The sequence below is a fragment of the Mytilus trossulus genome, chromosome 2 (genome assembly GCF_036588685.1).
Source record: "Mytilus trossulus isolate FHL-02 chromosome 2, PNRI_Mtr1.1.1.hap1, whole genome shotgun sequence".
Classification (NCBI taxonomy): domain Eukaryota; kingdom Metazoa; phylum Mollusca; class Bivalvia; order Mytilida; family Mytilidae; genus Mytilus; species Mytilus trossulus.
In genome coordinates this window covers 59672432-59690121 of record NC_086374.1, presented here as the reverse complement: position 1 = coordinate 59690121, position 17690 = coordinate 59672432, and the positions used below count along the sequence as shown (strand labels likewise).

General features: G+C 33.7%; 2 protein-coding genes across 2 annotated transcripts; one reads left to right on the top strand and one right to left on the bottom strand.

Moving 5' to 3' along the window:
* Positions 1 to 26: 26 nt before the first annotated feature.
* Positions 27 to 1751, bottom strand: LOC134705911 (uncharacterized). Its single transcript, XM_063564625.1, has one exon. The coding sequence runs from the start codon at positions 1749 to 1751 to the stop codon at positions 27 to 29; it is 1725 nt and encodes a 574-aa protein (XP_063420695.1).
* A 5852-nt stretch (positions 1752 to 7603) lies between these two features.
* On the top strand, positions 7604 to 17386 carry LOC134707666 (microfibril-associated glycoprotein 4-like). The gene is made up of 5 exons (XM_063567636.1): positions 7604 to 8181; positions 10327 to 10451; positions 11733 to 11829; positions 13353 to 13517; positions 15975 to 17386. The coding sequence occupies exons 1-5, from the start codon at positions 7866 to 7868 to the stop codon at positions 16232 to 16234; spliced, it is 963 nt and encodes a 320-aa protein (XP_063423706.1). The 5' UTR covers positions 7604 to 7865; the 3' UTR covers positions 16235 to 17386.
* The last annotated feature ends 304 nt before the right edge of the window (positions 17387 to 17690 follow it).

The following is a 17690-nucleotide window of genomic DNA, read 5'->3' as shown; positions in this document are numbered from 1 at the left end:
TATGTACATTTGATTTCGATTCAGTTTTATTTTTTTGTATATTCTGAGGTTGGATCGAACATATGAAAAACACAGGTTTTCAGCATGTAGCTAGTCAAAATGTCTCTGGGTTGGAATTCGGCATGGGGAATGCGCAAACAAGGACAAATACGAGAGTTGCACACAATTTTTGACAGAAGATATGCATCAATTGCAATCTTTGGTAATACTTGCATATAAGATTGCTCAGCTCTAATTTCTGATATTCTTTGCTTTGAGTATGGACTACCGTCTTCATTTATTTCAGTCTGAATCATCAAGACGGCACCCTCATCTACAACTTTCGTAGTATCACAGTAAAGTGAGTTAATGATGGTATTCTTCGGCCACCAGCCCACTATCTGACAGGCAGGAACCAAGTCAATGTCTATTTTCAAATGTTTATACATACATCCTTGCCAGAGAATAGTAATATGAAATGTTGGACAGTTTGCACCCTTAAAATGGTGTCGAACATATGAAATATTAGGATGAGAAAAAATTTTCTGCGACAAAAATAAGTCGTCAATGATAGTATATATTCTATGACGGATCTCAAATGTGTCAAGATATCCATTCTCGTCAAACAGTACTTTGCATGCATGGTCCTTGTATAGATCTTTTAACTTCAAGTATGCATAACCTGGATCACGATCCGATTTTTCCTCATCAATAAAACATATTTTACCTAGCTCTTCAAAAATACACAAAAAGTCGAACTCGTTTGGAAGATTTATCTTTGTCTTCTCTGAAACACTACCAGAATCAACCAGAGTTATCGAGAAGTAGTCGTGCTTTTCAGTTGTTTTCTTGCATACGTCTACAACAAGGTCTTTTACAACTGATTTGATCAAATCTGACTCACCCTCAAATGAAATTGGCCCAAAGCTAGTTAAATGCAGAAGTTCATGTATATTTCCTCGGAAAGGGTGAAACCGCTTTAAGATCTCATCAAATTTTTTTGGATTTTCTTTAAGTTCTTGAACTGATATTATTTCTTTCTGCAAAACGAAATGTTCTCTCTGTATGTGCAACTCCCCTGGGCACCTGCACACATGTTTAAATTGAATGTTATTTCTTCGATTACAGGCAACAGTGCATGGTTGTTGCCCCAGATTGTCAGGTGCGATGGAAACGCCGTGTTTGTTAAGTTCTGGAAGTATATCCGGATTTGTACCATGCCATGCAACAAAATGCAAGACATTATTACCATGAATATCAACTAGGTTTACGTTAACACCTTTAATTAACAAAAGTCGGATGATATCCAAATTTACATCGTGCTTATTCACAACTGAAATTAACAACGATTGTCCTAAACTATTTGTAATATTAACATCAGCACCAATATCTATCATGCTACTGATAACACTTTCTAAATTAGCGAGAAAGATGGGAGATTCTCCCTTATTGTTTTGCTGATTTATATCAGCACCTCTGGTGACAAGAAACCTGCAGTTGTCTTGGATATTCTGGATCTTGTTTTCAATGTTTGAATCTACGTATAAGTCGAAGTTACTAGTGCTGTCAGCATTATCACAGTCTGTCTCCAATTCCCTTCGGAATAGACAATGAAGTACTGTTTCTCCCAGTATGTTTCTAAGGTTAACACTTGAACCTGCTTCGATAATTCGCCTCAAATTGGATACATTCACGTTGTTGTCTTGAGTTTTAACAAAAACATGCAATGGCGATTCCATTTCATTATTTTGAGTGTTGAGTAATTTTTCCATATTGTGCTTTGAGAGGTTGCGATATTCACTCTGGTAAAGACGTTTGTCGAACTCGGTCTCATCATGGACACTGTGTCTTGTCAAATAAACGTGAAGAAATGAGTTGCCACTGCAGTCACGAATAAATGGATCGATGTTGTCGAAATGAGTAAGCATTAAATCCAAGTTTTTTTGAAGAGGGCCAGAAATAAATTAGCAGCGATATGCAACGGCGTATTTCCAAAGTTATCCTGAAGATTTAAATCAATTTGATATACTTGAATTTCGCTCAGAATACCTTCCCAGAATAGACCGATCCTGTTCAACATGACCGATATGTCCAACCTCAATATCATCTGGTCTTACAATACCCCAAATGTTATCTCCTAATCTATCCATCAAAGAATGTAGAATCGTCCCCCATTGTTGTCTCGAAAATCAGATTGTTTTTCTAACTTTAACAAATTCAGTGCTGTTTTCCATGATCTGTGTTGAAGACTTTCAAGAGGTGTATGTACATCATTGATTGTGATATCAAATTGAGCACCCTTATTCATCAGGGATCTTGATATTTCTACATCGGCATTACTTGAAATTGCCAAATGAAGCGCGGTATTTCCATTTTCATGTTGTTCATTTACATTTTCGCCAATTTTGTCTATTCTTATTAAATACAATTCACCAGTCATTGACTGTTTACCATCGATGCCCTCCACCTCTGCCATCAATATTCTATTCTTACTAATGAAAACACTGGTACATTTTTATGTCCCTTCGATAAATAATATATTTAGGCCAAAAAATGATAAGCATACAATATTAAAGTCCTTGTAATTCCAAACGAACGTGTTTACAATACCAGTCACACACATTTATTTTTAGAAATTAGTTTAAATGTCCGGACTCGTTCACCCTGCGAAAACTTACTATAAGTGTAAAACACAGATGATTCAATTAACTATTTTCGTATTTCTGTATACTTATACTTTTATTCACACGTATTGAAAGTTGTTTTGTCATATTCTACAATATATTTCTCCCGATCAAACCATAAACATAATAATGGTTATGGTACAACACGTAGACATGGTAGATGGGAGTCTGAATATAAAAAAAGACACGATAGAATTTTTAATAAAAGAGGGACGAATATACCAAATAATATATAATAATTTGCCATGTTGAAGGCTATACCATTTTTCTAAAGCATTAATTAAAAACAAAAACAATAAAAAGGATGGGATTTTCAAGGTACAGAGGTAAAATGTTAGATTTTGTAAAGATTATAAATTGGAACAAAACCAAATGATAGGATTTTCTTATCCCAGGAATAGATTATTTTAGCCTTATTTGGCACAATTTTTTGGAATTTTGGGTTCTTAATGCTTTATAACTATTTTGATTTGAGCGTCACTGCTGAGTCTTGTGTAGACGAAACGCGCGTCTGACGTATTAAATTATAATCCTGATACCTTTGATAACAATTTACTGACTAATATGACTCCAAGTTATTTACTGGAGTCAACTATTTGCAATAAGGGACCATGGATCTGTTAGTGTGTGGATGTGAGTTATTCGGTCTTAATAGGTGCTGCTTATATTGTTGCATTTACCTTGGTTCAAAATCATTTGCCATTTACTTTTTGCACTCTTCGATCGCACTAAGTAAACTCATCATAGATACCAGGACTAAATTTTGTATATACGCCAGACGCGCGTTTCGTCTACAAAAAGACTCATCAGTGACGTTCGAATCCAAAAAAGTCAAAAAGGCCAAATAAAGTACGAAGCTGAAGAGCACCGAGGACCAAAATTCCTAAAAGTTCTGCCAAACACAGCTAAGGCAATCTATGCCTGAGGTAGAAAAGCCTTAGTATTTCAAAATTTCAATTCCATGTGCTGACTACTGGGCTGGTAAGACCATTCTGCTGTAATTGCCTGTCTGATGCTCCATTGATAACACGGACCAAGAGTGTATCATTCGCCGAACGTTTTTGTAATCTCTTGCATATTGTGTATGTATAATAGCCTAGCCTAGCTAGAAACAAGACAGGACCTGCTCCCTGTGGTTCTTCTGACAATACTTGAGCGTGTGTTGATTTTGCTCTTTCTAACACTACTTGCTGATTTGTGAAGGCCAATAATTATTTGATTCATCTTTATATAGTGGTTCACTCCATAGTGTGTTTGAGCCTGGTATGTGGAATCTTGTCGAAAGCCTAAGGGAAGTCTTGTTCATGTATAATAATATCAGTTTCTGCTCCTTTAATAAGGCATCCAACTTTTTCTTTGAATGTTGTTAAAATTTTGAGATTTACGGTATCTCTTATATCTAAAGCAATGTTGTGTTTCTGTTAGTATTCTGTTGGTATCAAAGTGTTTCATTATACTTGTAATGATATGTTCCAGTATTTTGCAAGCTATCAATGTAAAGGATACTGGTCTTATTTGCAGCTTTGTACTTATCTTGGAAAACGTGTCGGGATTTTGGTCCTCAATGCTCCTTAACTCTATTTAATTTGGCTGGTTTACTTTTTTGATGAGTCTTTTTTTAACGAAACAAACGCTCGTCTGGCCTAAAATATTTGAATCCTGGTTTCTATGATCAGTTTACTTCAGCTTTTTGAAGATTAATAAAACCATAAGTTCTCGCTAGTCTTGGGGAACTTCTGTTTCTAGGTATTGTTTGCATAACATAGATGAGATTGGTGCTATTTACTAGGCTAATGATCATGGGTTGATTAAAGTATAAATCATGAAATGTCGCTTGGATTTGTTGCATTATTTGTTTTGTTTTTTTGGGTTCCTCAATAGCTTTAATATGGAGTCCTTGATCAGTGATGTTAATGCCCTTCATGATTGGAAATGGACTTTGTTCTTTGTCTGGGAATTTTTTACGTGGTTCTCTTTGGTAAAATCTAATCGTAATTGCTAATTGAGTATGATAGCTTTACTCATATGTGTTTTAATTGTCTTAATTGTATAAATCCTTGTTTTTTCAATGGTGACACTCCTTTTCTTTTGAACTTGATCTGTTGTTTATCACATCATAAAGTCTGTCAGTTTGATTTTTATCTCCTGATTCATTTAGAAATTCTACCTGTCGTTTCTTGTATCTGTCTTTGTCTTTTATCTTTTGTATTTTCCTTTATAACCAAGAACTCTGTGTTTTTATCGTGTTTATTTTGATGGTACTGTTTTCTATGATGGTCTCAATTGTTGATTTAAATGTCTTCAACATAACTTCTATACTTCTGTACTTTGATATATTTAGTTATTGAAGGCTACGTTGAAGTCCTCTTGTACAGAATATTGATTTGTTTGTATTATGTGTTGAGAAAGTCAATTGCAGTGGAGACAATCATTTGAAAAGAAATCGAAAATTTATTTACACAGCCGGATTATAGTAGTACTCCATGGCAAAATAATCAAGTGTTGTTGCTGTGCATGTATTGATTTTGTGACCTGGATGGATATCCCATATCCTTTGGGTTTTTTTCTATAATAGAGACCAAAAGACCAAGTTGAAGAATACTAGATGCATGAACTTTTATGAGGACGACAATAAAAGATTGTACACTGGAAAATAGGAGCCACTCTTATAAAGAACACAGAAGTTTGTTTTATAAGAAATACCGAAAGGAGTCAACACAAAACTGAAGACTGTTTAAACTGTTAAGGGTTAAGATTGTCGACTAAGTGTCAGCATTTAAAGAAAAAGTTGAAGACCACGATGAGAAACATTATTGTTAAATAGAAACAACGGGTACTACATTTTTGTACTAGTATAACTACATTTGAAGAAGATAACCTAGATACACAGTTCGTAGACTTAAACCTGAAAATGTTGGGCGAGGAGTCTAAGTAGATACAACAGAACACACAAAAGTAGGTGATTGGTAGTGCAGAACTGACCAAAGGGATTGAACATTGATCGAGTGATAGCAGCTATCTCTACAGTTCCGATGACCATTAACAATATTGTGACCAATGCAGTTATTAACAATGGATCAGAGGTGACGGTTCTACATCAGAAAATGCCTGTACCAAGTCAAGAATATGACAGCTGTTATCCACTCGTTTGATGTGTTTGAGAGTTTGATTTTGCCATTTGCTTACGCCAATTGTATAACCAGATTCCTGAGAGTAAACGGCCAAAGCTAAGGAGAACAGTAAGAAATTTAGTAGTTGCTGAGACCGGAGAAAATTTGAAAACAAGAGGAATTACAGAGATGGCAGTTGGCCCGGGAAGTGAAGCCTTCAAACGGCTAGTTTATGTTACACCCATTGGAGATAACGTATAACTAGGCTGTGACCTAATAGATGAAATGAACATCACAGTCAATTCTAAGTTGGGCCTACTGATAAATGGTCAGTGGATTGCATGTGAGACTAAGAGGCAAACTGATGGAGAAGCCATTGTCGGAGAAAGGGACACCAAGTATGTGCTTATTATTGATGAAGAAGCGAAAAGAAGTTTGTTACTGTCAACGAGTGATTTGATTTTAGAGCCGGTAAAGGAAGATCACAGAAAACTCATTTGGTCATAGAATAACATTCAGAGTGGTCAACCTTAATGACCACCCGTTTGAGAGGACACCAAACTATATTCCAGTAGAACTGTGCTCAGACAAAGTGGAAGTCATTTGCAATGAGGTACTGCAGATAGTTGGAGATAGAAAAAAGCTCAGTTATTATGGTGTTGCAAACTCTAAAGATTACCAGGAAAAGAAACACCAGTTGATTGTATTAGAATCACTGAAACAGAAAATACATGTAAATATTAGTAATGAGGGTACAAAAACGGACAAAGCCAATGCTCAGATATTTAGTCAGAGTGGCCAACCTTGATGACCACCCGTTTGAGTGGAAACAAGCTATATTCCAGTAGAACTGTGCTTAGACAAAGTGGAAGTCATTTGCGATGAGGAACTGCAGATAGTTGGAGATCGAAAAACGCTCAGTAATTATGATGTTTCAAACTCAAACGATTACCAGGAAAAGCAACACCAGTTGAATGTATTAGATTCACTGAACCAGAACATTCATGTATATAAATTGGGAGGGTACACAAACGGACAAGACTAATGCCCAGATTTTGCCTGAACTGTTGCAAGAAATTGCAAATGTTCCAGTTACGAAAGGAATTTTAAATATGCATGTTACAGAAGATTACAACTGTATGTGAAAAACAAGCGTGTTATCATTAATTTAGTTCAAGTGTAGCCGATGACCATTGAATATTTTAAAGCTGTTTTTCAGATTTAATTTAAAGAAATGTACGCTAAGGAAAATATTTGTAGTTCTGGACTTGTATTTCTATTGGTTTAAAAATATATCTTCTTTTAGGCGATATCACACCTTTTTTGTATTTTAATTTTAAATCAAAGAATAAATTCTCTGATGGGGATTATCCAACGGAAATTTTACAAAAGTTGTAAGGAAAATACATTAAAATTTCCGTTTGATAATCCCCATCAGATGATTTATTCGTTGATTTAAAATTAAACAATGCGCACATATACTGTCGTTTCAAACATAACTAAGAAAGAAATTATTATAAATAAAACAACTATTTTGTAAGACAAAATATATTAAAATTTAATTTTGACATCCGTTGGTTCATCCTTTCAGAGAATTAATTCTTTTCATTTTGATTTAAAATTAAACAATACGCACATATACTGTCGTTTCAACCATAACTTAGAAAGAAATAATTATAAAAAAAACAACTATTTTGTAAAACAACATATATTAAAATTTAATTTTGACATCCGTTGGTTTATCCCTTCAGAGAATGAATTCTTCTGATCTTAAAGCAAAGTTTAACGGTACGCATATAAGCTGTCGTTTCAGCCATAACTATAACGTAAGCAGATATTATAATATACAGCAACTACTTTGTAAGAAAAATACATTAAAATTTTAATTTTGACATCCGTTGGTTCATCCTGGCCGGCTTTAAAGAATTAATTCTTCTGATTTTAAAGTAAACGATACGCATGCCTTATCTTTTCAACCATAACTATTACGTCAGAAATCATTATTATATATAAATGATACCGAAAATAGTTACTTTTTTATGAAGCAGAGGAATAGAATAGATTGGGTAACACATCTCATATTCCTGCACGAATGATTTGTAAAACGCATTTTCCGATAGCAGCATGTATGTTTCTATCACTCTGTGCTGGAACAAGAACGGTTAAATCGCAAAATTTTAAAATACATTTGAACACACAATTAAAAGAAAATGGGACTCACTTTATGAAAAAAACAGAATTGACATTGTATTCATGTGCAACTGTATGTGCAAACGAGGAAGACTGTTGCTCTGCCAGTTTTAAAACTGAATCGCGTCAGTGTGATTTGTTTTCTTCATGTGATACTACGGAGGACCAACTTCTTGAAATAGCAGGAGTACACACAATCCAAAAAACGCCTTTGTCAGGTTTGTACTTTTTTGGCTTTATAACTATGTTGATCTGAGCGTCACTGATGAGTCTTATGTAGAAGAAACGCGCGTCTGGTGTATTAAATAATAATCCTGGTACCTTTGATAACTATTTACACCTCTGAGTCGATACCACTGCTGGTGGACGTTTCATCCCCGAGGGTATCACCAACCCAGTAGTCAGCCCTTCGGTGGTGACATGAATATCAGTTATATGGTAATTTTTATAAATTTTCCTGTTACAACACTTTGAATTTTTCGAAAAAAATAAGGATTTTCTTATCCCAGGAATATATTAAAAAGACGCATATGTCAGGTTTGTACTTCTTTGGCTTTATAACTACGTTGATCTGAACGTCACTAATGAGTCTTATGTAGACGAACTGCGCGTCTGGCGTATTAAATTATAACCCTGATACCTTTGATAACTATTTACCTTAGCAGTAGTTGGCACAACTTTTTGGAATTTTGGGTCATCAATGTTCTTCAACTTTGTACATCTTTGGCTTTAAAACTATTTTGATCTGAGCGTCATTTATGAGTCTTGTGTAGACGAAACGCGCGCCTGGCGTATTAAATTATAATTCTGGTACCTTTGATAACGATTGTACTTTTTGTGAAGAATGCAAAAGAAAAAGATTAATACTTTTGTTTGTAAATACACAGAAATTGCTCCAATCGACTTAGTACGATTCTATCCTTAGAATTTGTGACATAGTCGTAATATATTTTATTTCAGTCCGCCAAATTCACAGTATGATAGATAAAGGCAACAGTAGTATACCGTTGTTCGAAATTCATAAATCGATAGAGAAAAAAACAAATCCGGGTTACAAACTAAAACTGAAGGAAACGCATCAAATATAAGAGAACTACGACACAACATTAAAATGTAACACACACAGAAAGAATTATAATATAACTATGGCCATTTAAGAAAAAAATGGTGAGTTGAACCTAGTTTTGTGGCATGCCAAACCTCCCGCTTTTATGGCAATGTTAACTATAACATTAAAATGACAACATTACATTAGAGGACTACAATACAAATAAATGGGAGAACATATAGGACAGAGAATCACACGAATAGCAGCTAACAAAAGGTTTTCTGCCTGGGTTAAGAACATCCTTATTGTCTATAATAATTCATACTTTTGCAAACAGTAAATTTTATAAAATGACTATATAAAAGATATACATGATAAAACTGAAGTGGTCATTTATAGAACATAAATCCCAAGTTAAAACAAAACAATGAATAAATAAAATTTATTGTCTCAATGAAGTAAACGCTACCTTCATTTATTTTATTGATGAGTAAAGCTCTTTTGAAGTTTTTAATAGTGTTATATACTGAATTCAACATATTTGCATCGAACACCACTGATGAAATATTTTAAATGCAGATTTGGTGAAACAAATTAATGTTGGTATCATTCTCTTTATGTATTTAAGGGTTAATATATAACAAAATTTGATTGGAATCTAGGTTCACTCAAGTGCTGTTGTTATTTTGTCATAGCTGTGTGTTGACCTGAATATCAATAATGTGGTCATTTTTCTAAATTTCCTGTTTACAAAACTTTGAATTTTTCGAAACACTAAAGATTTTCTTATCCCAGGCATAGATTACCTTAGCCGTATTTGGCACAACTTTTTGGAAATTTTGGATCCTCAATGTTCTTCAACTTTTTACTTGTTTGGCTTTAAAAATATTTTGATATGAGCGTCACTGATGAGTCTTATGTAGCCGAAACGCGCGTCTGACGTACTAAATTATAATCGCTTTGACTGGTTGTTACAAGTGCAGTGTACTTAGGTCAAAAGATAGTAAATAAATAATTAAAGCCTAAGGAGCATGACAACTATACAAACTGGCAATTCTACCATGGTGGTGCTGAGTGAACTTATAAAAACGTACAAGACAAACAAATGAGTAGGACTAAAATATTGGCACAAATTTGCATTTTACTCATTACACAAGTCATCATGTCTGTTTGTCTTTATATTTTTGGCCATGGCGTGGTCAGTTTATTTTCGATCTGTAGGTTTGACTGTCCCTCTGGTATCTTTCGCCACTTTTTCATTAAGATTTTATTTAACAAAGCAATTTAAGATTTGAATTTTGAATTTATTTGTTAGCGTCTTTGGCTGACTGCAGTTTCCTTCCTCCCGACTCGAGTAGCGGAGTTTATACCATCAAAACCAAGACCGGAATGAACATTGACGTATTTTGTGAAATGGGAATTGACAACGGCGGCTGGACAGTAAGCAAATTATAATAAAATTCATAATATAGAATGCACTTTGACGGGGTCGCTAAATTCATGGGCAGTATTTTATATCAACGATCAGGAGATAGTTCATTTTTAATTAACGTTTGGATTAGACGAAGGAGTGGCCCAATGTCACGCGTCACTACCGGTAGATTTAATTTTGGTCCAGAAGTAGCGTTGATGTAAACAATATTTTATTATGAATAACTCAAGTATATTTTATAAACACATTCACAATTAGGATTCAGAAACAAGCACAAAGTGCTTATATTAATATGTCTCCTTTAAAGAAGTACTTAAGCGTTGATTAGTTCGACTTCTTAACACTCATTTATCTCTGTCACTATTATACCCAAATTGTATCGTTTTCGTGTTTGTATTTTTTTATCAAATATTCCGACCTTTAAGATAAGAATTACTTAATTGTTATTAGTTTTTTAGCACCTCTTGAATAGCTTTCAAGATAATAGGCAAAATTGAAAAAAAGGTCATTTATGGATAATAACTCCCTCACCTAGTTCACTGACAATATAAAATTTGTTAATTAACTAATAGACCATGTCTTGCTGATAACTTTTAAAATTAAAATATGTCTTTCCATCTTTATAAGTTTTTAAGATAAAACACAAAATAAAATGGTGGAAATCGCCATTTAAAAGCAGACTGTTGTTTTGTTTTTAATGGACGATAGGTGGATGTTATAATTCTTCAAACAATTCTTGGTCTGTCACATTTTCAAACGGTTTACAAGATATGATTAGACAATACGTATAACATTTTACCCCCCCCCCCCCTCTTTCTCTTTTAATTTAGCTTTGGTTACCATAATGGTTATCAGGTTGGGTACCTGATTAATAATTAAAACTAGATAGATATAGTAAGAAATCACAAGTCACAATTTGTAAAAGAAAAACCATTATAGGTCAAAGTACGTTCTTCAACACGGAGCATTGGCTCACACCGAACATTGATACCCTTGATGATTGTGACCAAATTCGGTTGAATGTGGTCTAGTATTTTCAAAGGAGGAGAATTGTAACAAACAACAAACGACGGACTACATGTGATAGAAATAACTCACAAAGGAATTAAAAGGTTGACATTAACGGTGAACGAAAGGCAATAGTTATAAAAGCTCATCACTCAATTGGTCATTGTATACATCTGTTAAATGGTCACGAAATCAAAATACCAATCAAAATTCATAAATTTATTTTTTCTGTTTTGTGATTTCACGTGAATGCTTTCATCTTACTTATTCGATTTTCATAGTTAATTCAAAGACGATTTGACGGATCCACTGGTTTTGATAGAGTCTGGCATGGGTATAAAACTGGATTTGGTAAGGTTGATGGGGAGCATTGGCTTGGTAAGTACATGTATCAAATTGGCCGTTTCAGAATCTTAAAAATCATGGGTAATTTCATTGTTCGTACCTAAAAATGAAAATAACGTCACGTCATTGGTTGAATCACGACGTTTTGGTGTACACTTTTGAAATATTACCCAGAATGCATTAAATTCTGAAACGGCGAATTGATTTGCTTTTTAAAAGTGTTGTAAACTTTTCATTGAAGATTTCCGCCTGACATTTGAGCACCGTGAAAATTAAAAAAGCAAAAAGAAAATGTGTGCACAAAAACTTTTAGTACTAGTATAACAACTTTCAGCTATATGACCAAAATGAACCTGAAAAGAAAAGTCAAAACTGTCTGAGGTCAAGCTTGCCTGTAGGAGTTGGAACCTTAGTTTCTTATTAATTTCTAAATTATTCTTTTTTCATGCATTCAATACTTATTTAATATTTTTTTGCGTTTAGTCATGAGCATATACCTAATATTCAAAATTTCAAAGATGAGTGACCGGATAGGTGAATTTTCTGTATATTGAAAAATAATGTAAACTTTTATTCATTTACTTTGTTCAAGATAAAAAAAAAAAAAAACATTTAGTTTGAGGGACTGGTCAATATTTATTGGGGGTTGGGACCGGTGCAATTCATATTTCACCCTTAAATAAATCTATGTTCTACCCTCTGTATATATGAACAAGTTTATGTCCTATATGAAATATCTACTTAATAATTATATGTCCTGTCTAATCTGTGGATAAATCAAACAGATTTCATTTTTATCAGATTAACATAGATCACATATAGTAGTCTTTGGATTTGTCTGGAATTTTAACTGATCTCCTACTTGAAGACGGCAAATTAATTCCTTTTCAACTTCACTTACACTCTTACTTCCACTTCTACTACTATAACTACTGTATTCATCAGTATTATTATTTATATCATCATTGTCATTATCACTGTCAGAGGGTCTTATTACAAGGTCATCTTCATAACTTTGGATTTGTTCATTATGATCTAGAGCTAACATTGTTGCTATGTTTCGTTTAACTGCTTGAGTATTTTCTGTCTTGCAATGATATACACCTAACCAGAGACATATAATACAATTATATGTCTCTGACCTAACTTGTAATGTTCTATGCATTTACCCAAAGTTGTGTTCGTGTTGCCAAGTTTTTTACTTTCATTCCACCAGTAAAACATAAAGTTTAATTGGTGGTAAAAGTAGGTTTCATGGGCTCATTTTCAATCGAGGGCAATCTGACATGAATAATTATGACTTATATAGATTTTCTCAATTGGTAGTTCATATTATTAAAGATCGTGAGTTTATGTCGGATCGATTTCGATTTTCTTCTATTTAACAAGATATTTGTTTTAATTTATATGTCAACGAAACAAGATGAATCCAAGATGTTATGGTTTTATAACCTACCTTTTTAAAAGTTAAAACATTTTTGTATTTGCCTTATTGGAGCGAGTAAATTAAGTTAACTCGGTCCGCACCATTAATATATTTTTCTTTTTGTCTGCAGGAAATGACCACATTTACGCCATAACGCAACAAAGATCCTACAAAGTTCGATTCGACCTGGAAGATTTTAGGGGACAAACGGCATATGCAATCTACACTTCATTCAGTATTAATAACGAAGAAACAAATTACACACTGAGTATAAATGGCTTCAGTGGAAATGCAGGTAGCAACATTTTTGTTAAAACTTTTCATTCGTGAGCAAGTTTATACAATAAAATTTGTTATTTTCAGAAGGTGTGAAAGGCGAATTAGCTACGAGATATAAAAAAAAAAAATTGTTTTTTTCAATCATTACTGAAAGTGAAATAGACTAAGTGAATTAATATTTCGCATTTAGGAGCCAGGTTGTTTAAATATTGTCAAAGTTATCTAAGTTATCTGAAGAATTATTCACTTGACCGCATTGAATCCGTGACCTTTAACCCCTTAGCTAAAGATTTTGTACGTGTTTAGCTATTAAAAGGAAAAGAATGTCAGCACTGCAAGTGAAACAAGGGTAAACAATTTTATTCGCTCCACAAAAAATCACAGCTAAAATGTTCAGTAAAAGTGGACGTCATACTAAACTCCTAAACATATAAATGAGCTAAAATTAAAAACATACAAGACTATAACAAAGGCCAGAGGGTTCGGACTTGAGACGGGCACGAAATGCGGCGGGGTTAGAAATGTTTTGTGAGACCTCAACCCGCCCGCTATGATTAACATATCATTATATGAGAAATTTAAATGAATTGGACATCTAATGCCCTATAATCAAAATATATATTTAAGGGCGGAAAATGTTACGTTTTCTATATTACTCTTTTCCATGGACCCATGAGAATGTGTTATCCTCTTTTTTGCTGTTATTAACGTCACTTGTTGCGATTTATCATGAGGTTTTACCTGCAATTAGAAATACATTGGGTGTTAAGAGTGAAACAGGAACTGGTAATCCTACAAGAACACATGAATTCACACCTGTTTTTTGTGTGATTCATGTTGCTCAACTTTTGAATTTTATATTCAGTGCCGAGTTGAATGTGGTTGTTTGTCTTATGTTAACAAATTATAAAGGTAGATTTGGCGTATTTTTTGTTAAGGAGTCAATAGTCAAAAGAGGCCCAAAGGGGAACATACAGTTAACCACAGCAGACTCCTACTCACACAATATGTATGTTAAGATCTGAAACGCCCAGAGTATATAAAAATGTGAATTAATCTATGATATTGCCATAAATACCAAAAAATATTAAATATGACAACTTTTGTCGGGAAAGGCACATGTTATTGTGGCGGAGTAAAACTTGTTTTTGTCTGTTTTTCTTGGTTATAATGACTTTGACTTAACGAATCTTTTGTTCCTTGCTGCCAATTTTCTTAAGATTTAAGAAGTTCGCATTGAAGATTTAAAGGGGCACTAGTTGTCGAATTCATGTACACCGATTTGATCCAAATTTTCATATTTGATTTATAACCATGTAAAACGTTTATCCAAATCATAAAAAGTCTGAAATAAGCAATTTACAGGGCATGGGCTCGATAATATGTAACTTCTTTATGTGTGTATTTAAGTCTTGATGTCTACATTAAATCGATATAAACATAAATATAGATACGAATAGATAGCGGACTCGTGCAGTTGTATTTTTGTAGGTCTGTTTAATTTCATATTATAGAATAAAAAATATATGTTAATCATCGTTTTTACCTGTATACGAATGACTTTTTGTGGATCGAATCAGTCAACTAAATGCTTTACCTTTGTTTCACTTCCAATGTTGACATTCTTTCCCGTTAAATAACCGAACACGCACGATGTATGTGTTATACAGGTTAAATTGAAGTTCACATGAATGATCATGAATACGGACTCAATGAGGTCGAATTATACAGTTACAAGTGAGTAATTCGTCATTAATGTTTCTTAATTTAATTTGACAAAATTGACCAATACTGGCTGTTAGAAGCAAATTATTATTTCACAATTTCACTTTCATCAATGATTGAACAAAAAAAAATCATACTTCATATTTTTTTTTCAAATCGCGTAGCTAGTGCCCCTTTAAATAATAAGAAATCTTAAAGTTATTAAAATCAAAATCGTTAAATAATATTAGAAGTAATTAAACGCTTTCTATAATCAATTCAAAACACATGATTCATTTATTTTAAATTGTATTTGTATTGTTTAATTATTAGGTGATCAAATTGTAGTTGAAACAAAACCTATTAATTAAACTATCAAGATTCAACAATTGAACGGCTTCATTGTGACGTCAGTATGTATGTTGCCTGTCAGCCTATATGATGGTGATGTTTCGAACGAGATAACCTCAATAACTCCAATTAGCTAAAAAAAATATTGCTTTTAGATACCATAATATTTCCACAAGTGTTTCCATCAGATCTAGAAAATTTTAACTCATGTGGTCAAAACATCGTTTTCTAACACGCGTTCATTTATTTGATATATTATATAAGTAGACGTGGTATGAGTGCCAACAAGACAACTCTCCATCCAAGTCACAATGTGTAAAAAGAAAAACCAATATTATAGGTCAAAGTACGGTGTTCAACATAGAGCCTTGGCTCACAACAAATAGTAAGATATAAAGGGATGTATCTATCTTAACAGGAGATTCGATTACTAGTACAGCTGCAGCCGACAATAATGGTATGATGTTCAGTACACGTGACCGAGACAATGATGCCTCTGCTATAGATTGTGTTAACGTAAAGGGAGGAGCTTGGTGGTTTAAAGACTGTTCCAGGGCTAATATTAACGGCTATTATGGCGAAAATGCAATAAGACCCTCAAGCTTAAGTGTCCACTGGAAGAGCTGGCTAGATGAAACTCCATTGAAAATAACAATAATGATGATTAAGCCGAACTGATAATAGAAAAAGAAATGAATGCGAAACATAGATAATTTTTTTTATATTCCCATAGAAGACTGTCTTTGAAAACTGTGTCGTATACTCGGCAAAGTCGAACAATTCTACTTATGTTGTAATATAGATAAGGGAATTACCATTTAACTTCAAGGGGGTTATGGTTTTTTGTCGAGCCTGCGACTTTTGTCGCAGAAAGCTCGACATAGGGATAGTGATCCGGCGGCGGCGGCGTAAGCTAACTTATTAAAAGCTTTACATTTTAGAAGGTGGAAGAACTGGATGCTTAATTCTTTGTATATGGATGCCTCATGTTACGAAGTTTCCGTCAGTCACATGGCCAATGTCCTTGACCGCATTTTCATGGTTCAGTGACAACTTGAAAAAAAGTTTAGATATTTTGTAATGTTAAATTCTCTCTTATTATAAGTAATAGGATAAATATATTTGGTATGTGCGTACCTTGCAAGGTCCTCATGCCAGTCAGGCAGTTTTCATTTGACCTCGACCTAATTCCATGGATCAGTGAACAAGGTTAAGTTTTGGTGGTCAAGTCCATATCTCAGATACTATAAGCATTAGGTCTAGTATATTCGGTGTATGGAAGGACTGTAAGGTGTACATGTTCAACTGGCAGGTGTCATCTGACCTTGACCTCATTTTCATGGTTCAGTGGTTATAGTCAAGTTTTTGTGTTTTGGTCTGTTTTTCTTAAACTATAAGCAAAATATCAACTATATTTGTTAGCTGTACATGCCTGCCTGGCGTGGTTCATCTGACCTTGACCTCACTTTCATGGTCCATTGGTCAATGTTTAGTGTACTTGGTTAATGTGAAGTTTATGTGACCGTTGAAATAAAACTTTATACTTTGGACTATCAACATAATATCAATGATTAGTAAAGAAGGCGAGACATTTCAGCGTGTGCACTCTTGTTCCTTTAAAATATCCTGATTCCAAAATTGATTAAAAGAATATCCTGTTCTAGCAGAGGACAAAACAGTCATTAGGGTTGAGAACTGAAGTAGCTTAAAAATTCATGTCTTTATATTATACTCTTCTGCATAAATAAGATACTTATTTTTCTTTGACAGTTTTTTATTGCGTTTATTTGTCACAAATTGTGTACATGATAATAAAGACATTTGGTTTTATATGATTAATAAGATTAAGTAACCATGACCTAGACTTTGAAATGGAAAGATACAGAAATTAAACCAAATAAACTCATCATAGATACCAGGATTAAATTTTGTATTAACGCCAGACGCGCGTTTCTTCTACAAAAGACTCATCAGTGACGCTCGAATCCAAAAAAGTTCAAAAGGCCAAATAAAATACGAAGTTGGAGAGCATTGTGGACCATAATTCTTAAAAGTTTTGCCAAATACATCTAAGGGAATCTATTCCTGAGGTAGAAAAGCCTTAGTATTTCAAAAATTCAAAAGTTTTATAAAC

What these genes read in the sequence shown, in the direction of transcription:
- LOC134705911 (XM_063564625.1), bottom strand. Translation starts at nt 1,751, where the DNA reads ATGGAAAAATTACTCAACACTCAAAATAATGAAATGGAATCGCCATTG.
- LOC134707666 (XM_063567636.1), top strand. Translation starts at nt 7,866, where the DNA reads ATGATTTGTAAAACGCATTTTCCGATAGCAGCATGTATGTTTCTATCA. An exon ending in TTGACAACGGCGGCTGGACA is followed by an intron (nt 10,452 to 11,732) that starts GTAAGCAAATTA and finishes CGATTTTCATAG; the next exon opens with TTAATTCAAAGACGATTTGA. An exon ending in TGGCTTCAGTGGAAATGCAG is followed by an intron (nt 13,518 to 15,974) that starts GTAGCAACATTT and finishes CTATCTTAACAG; the next exon opens with GAGATTCGATTACTAGTACA.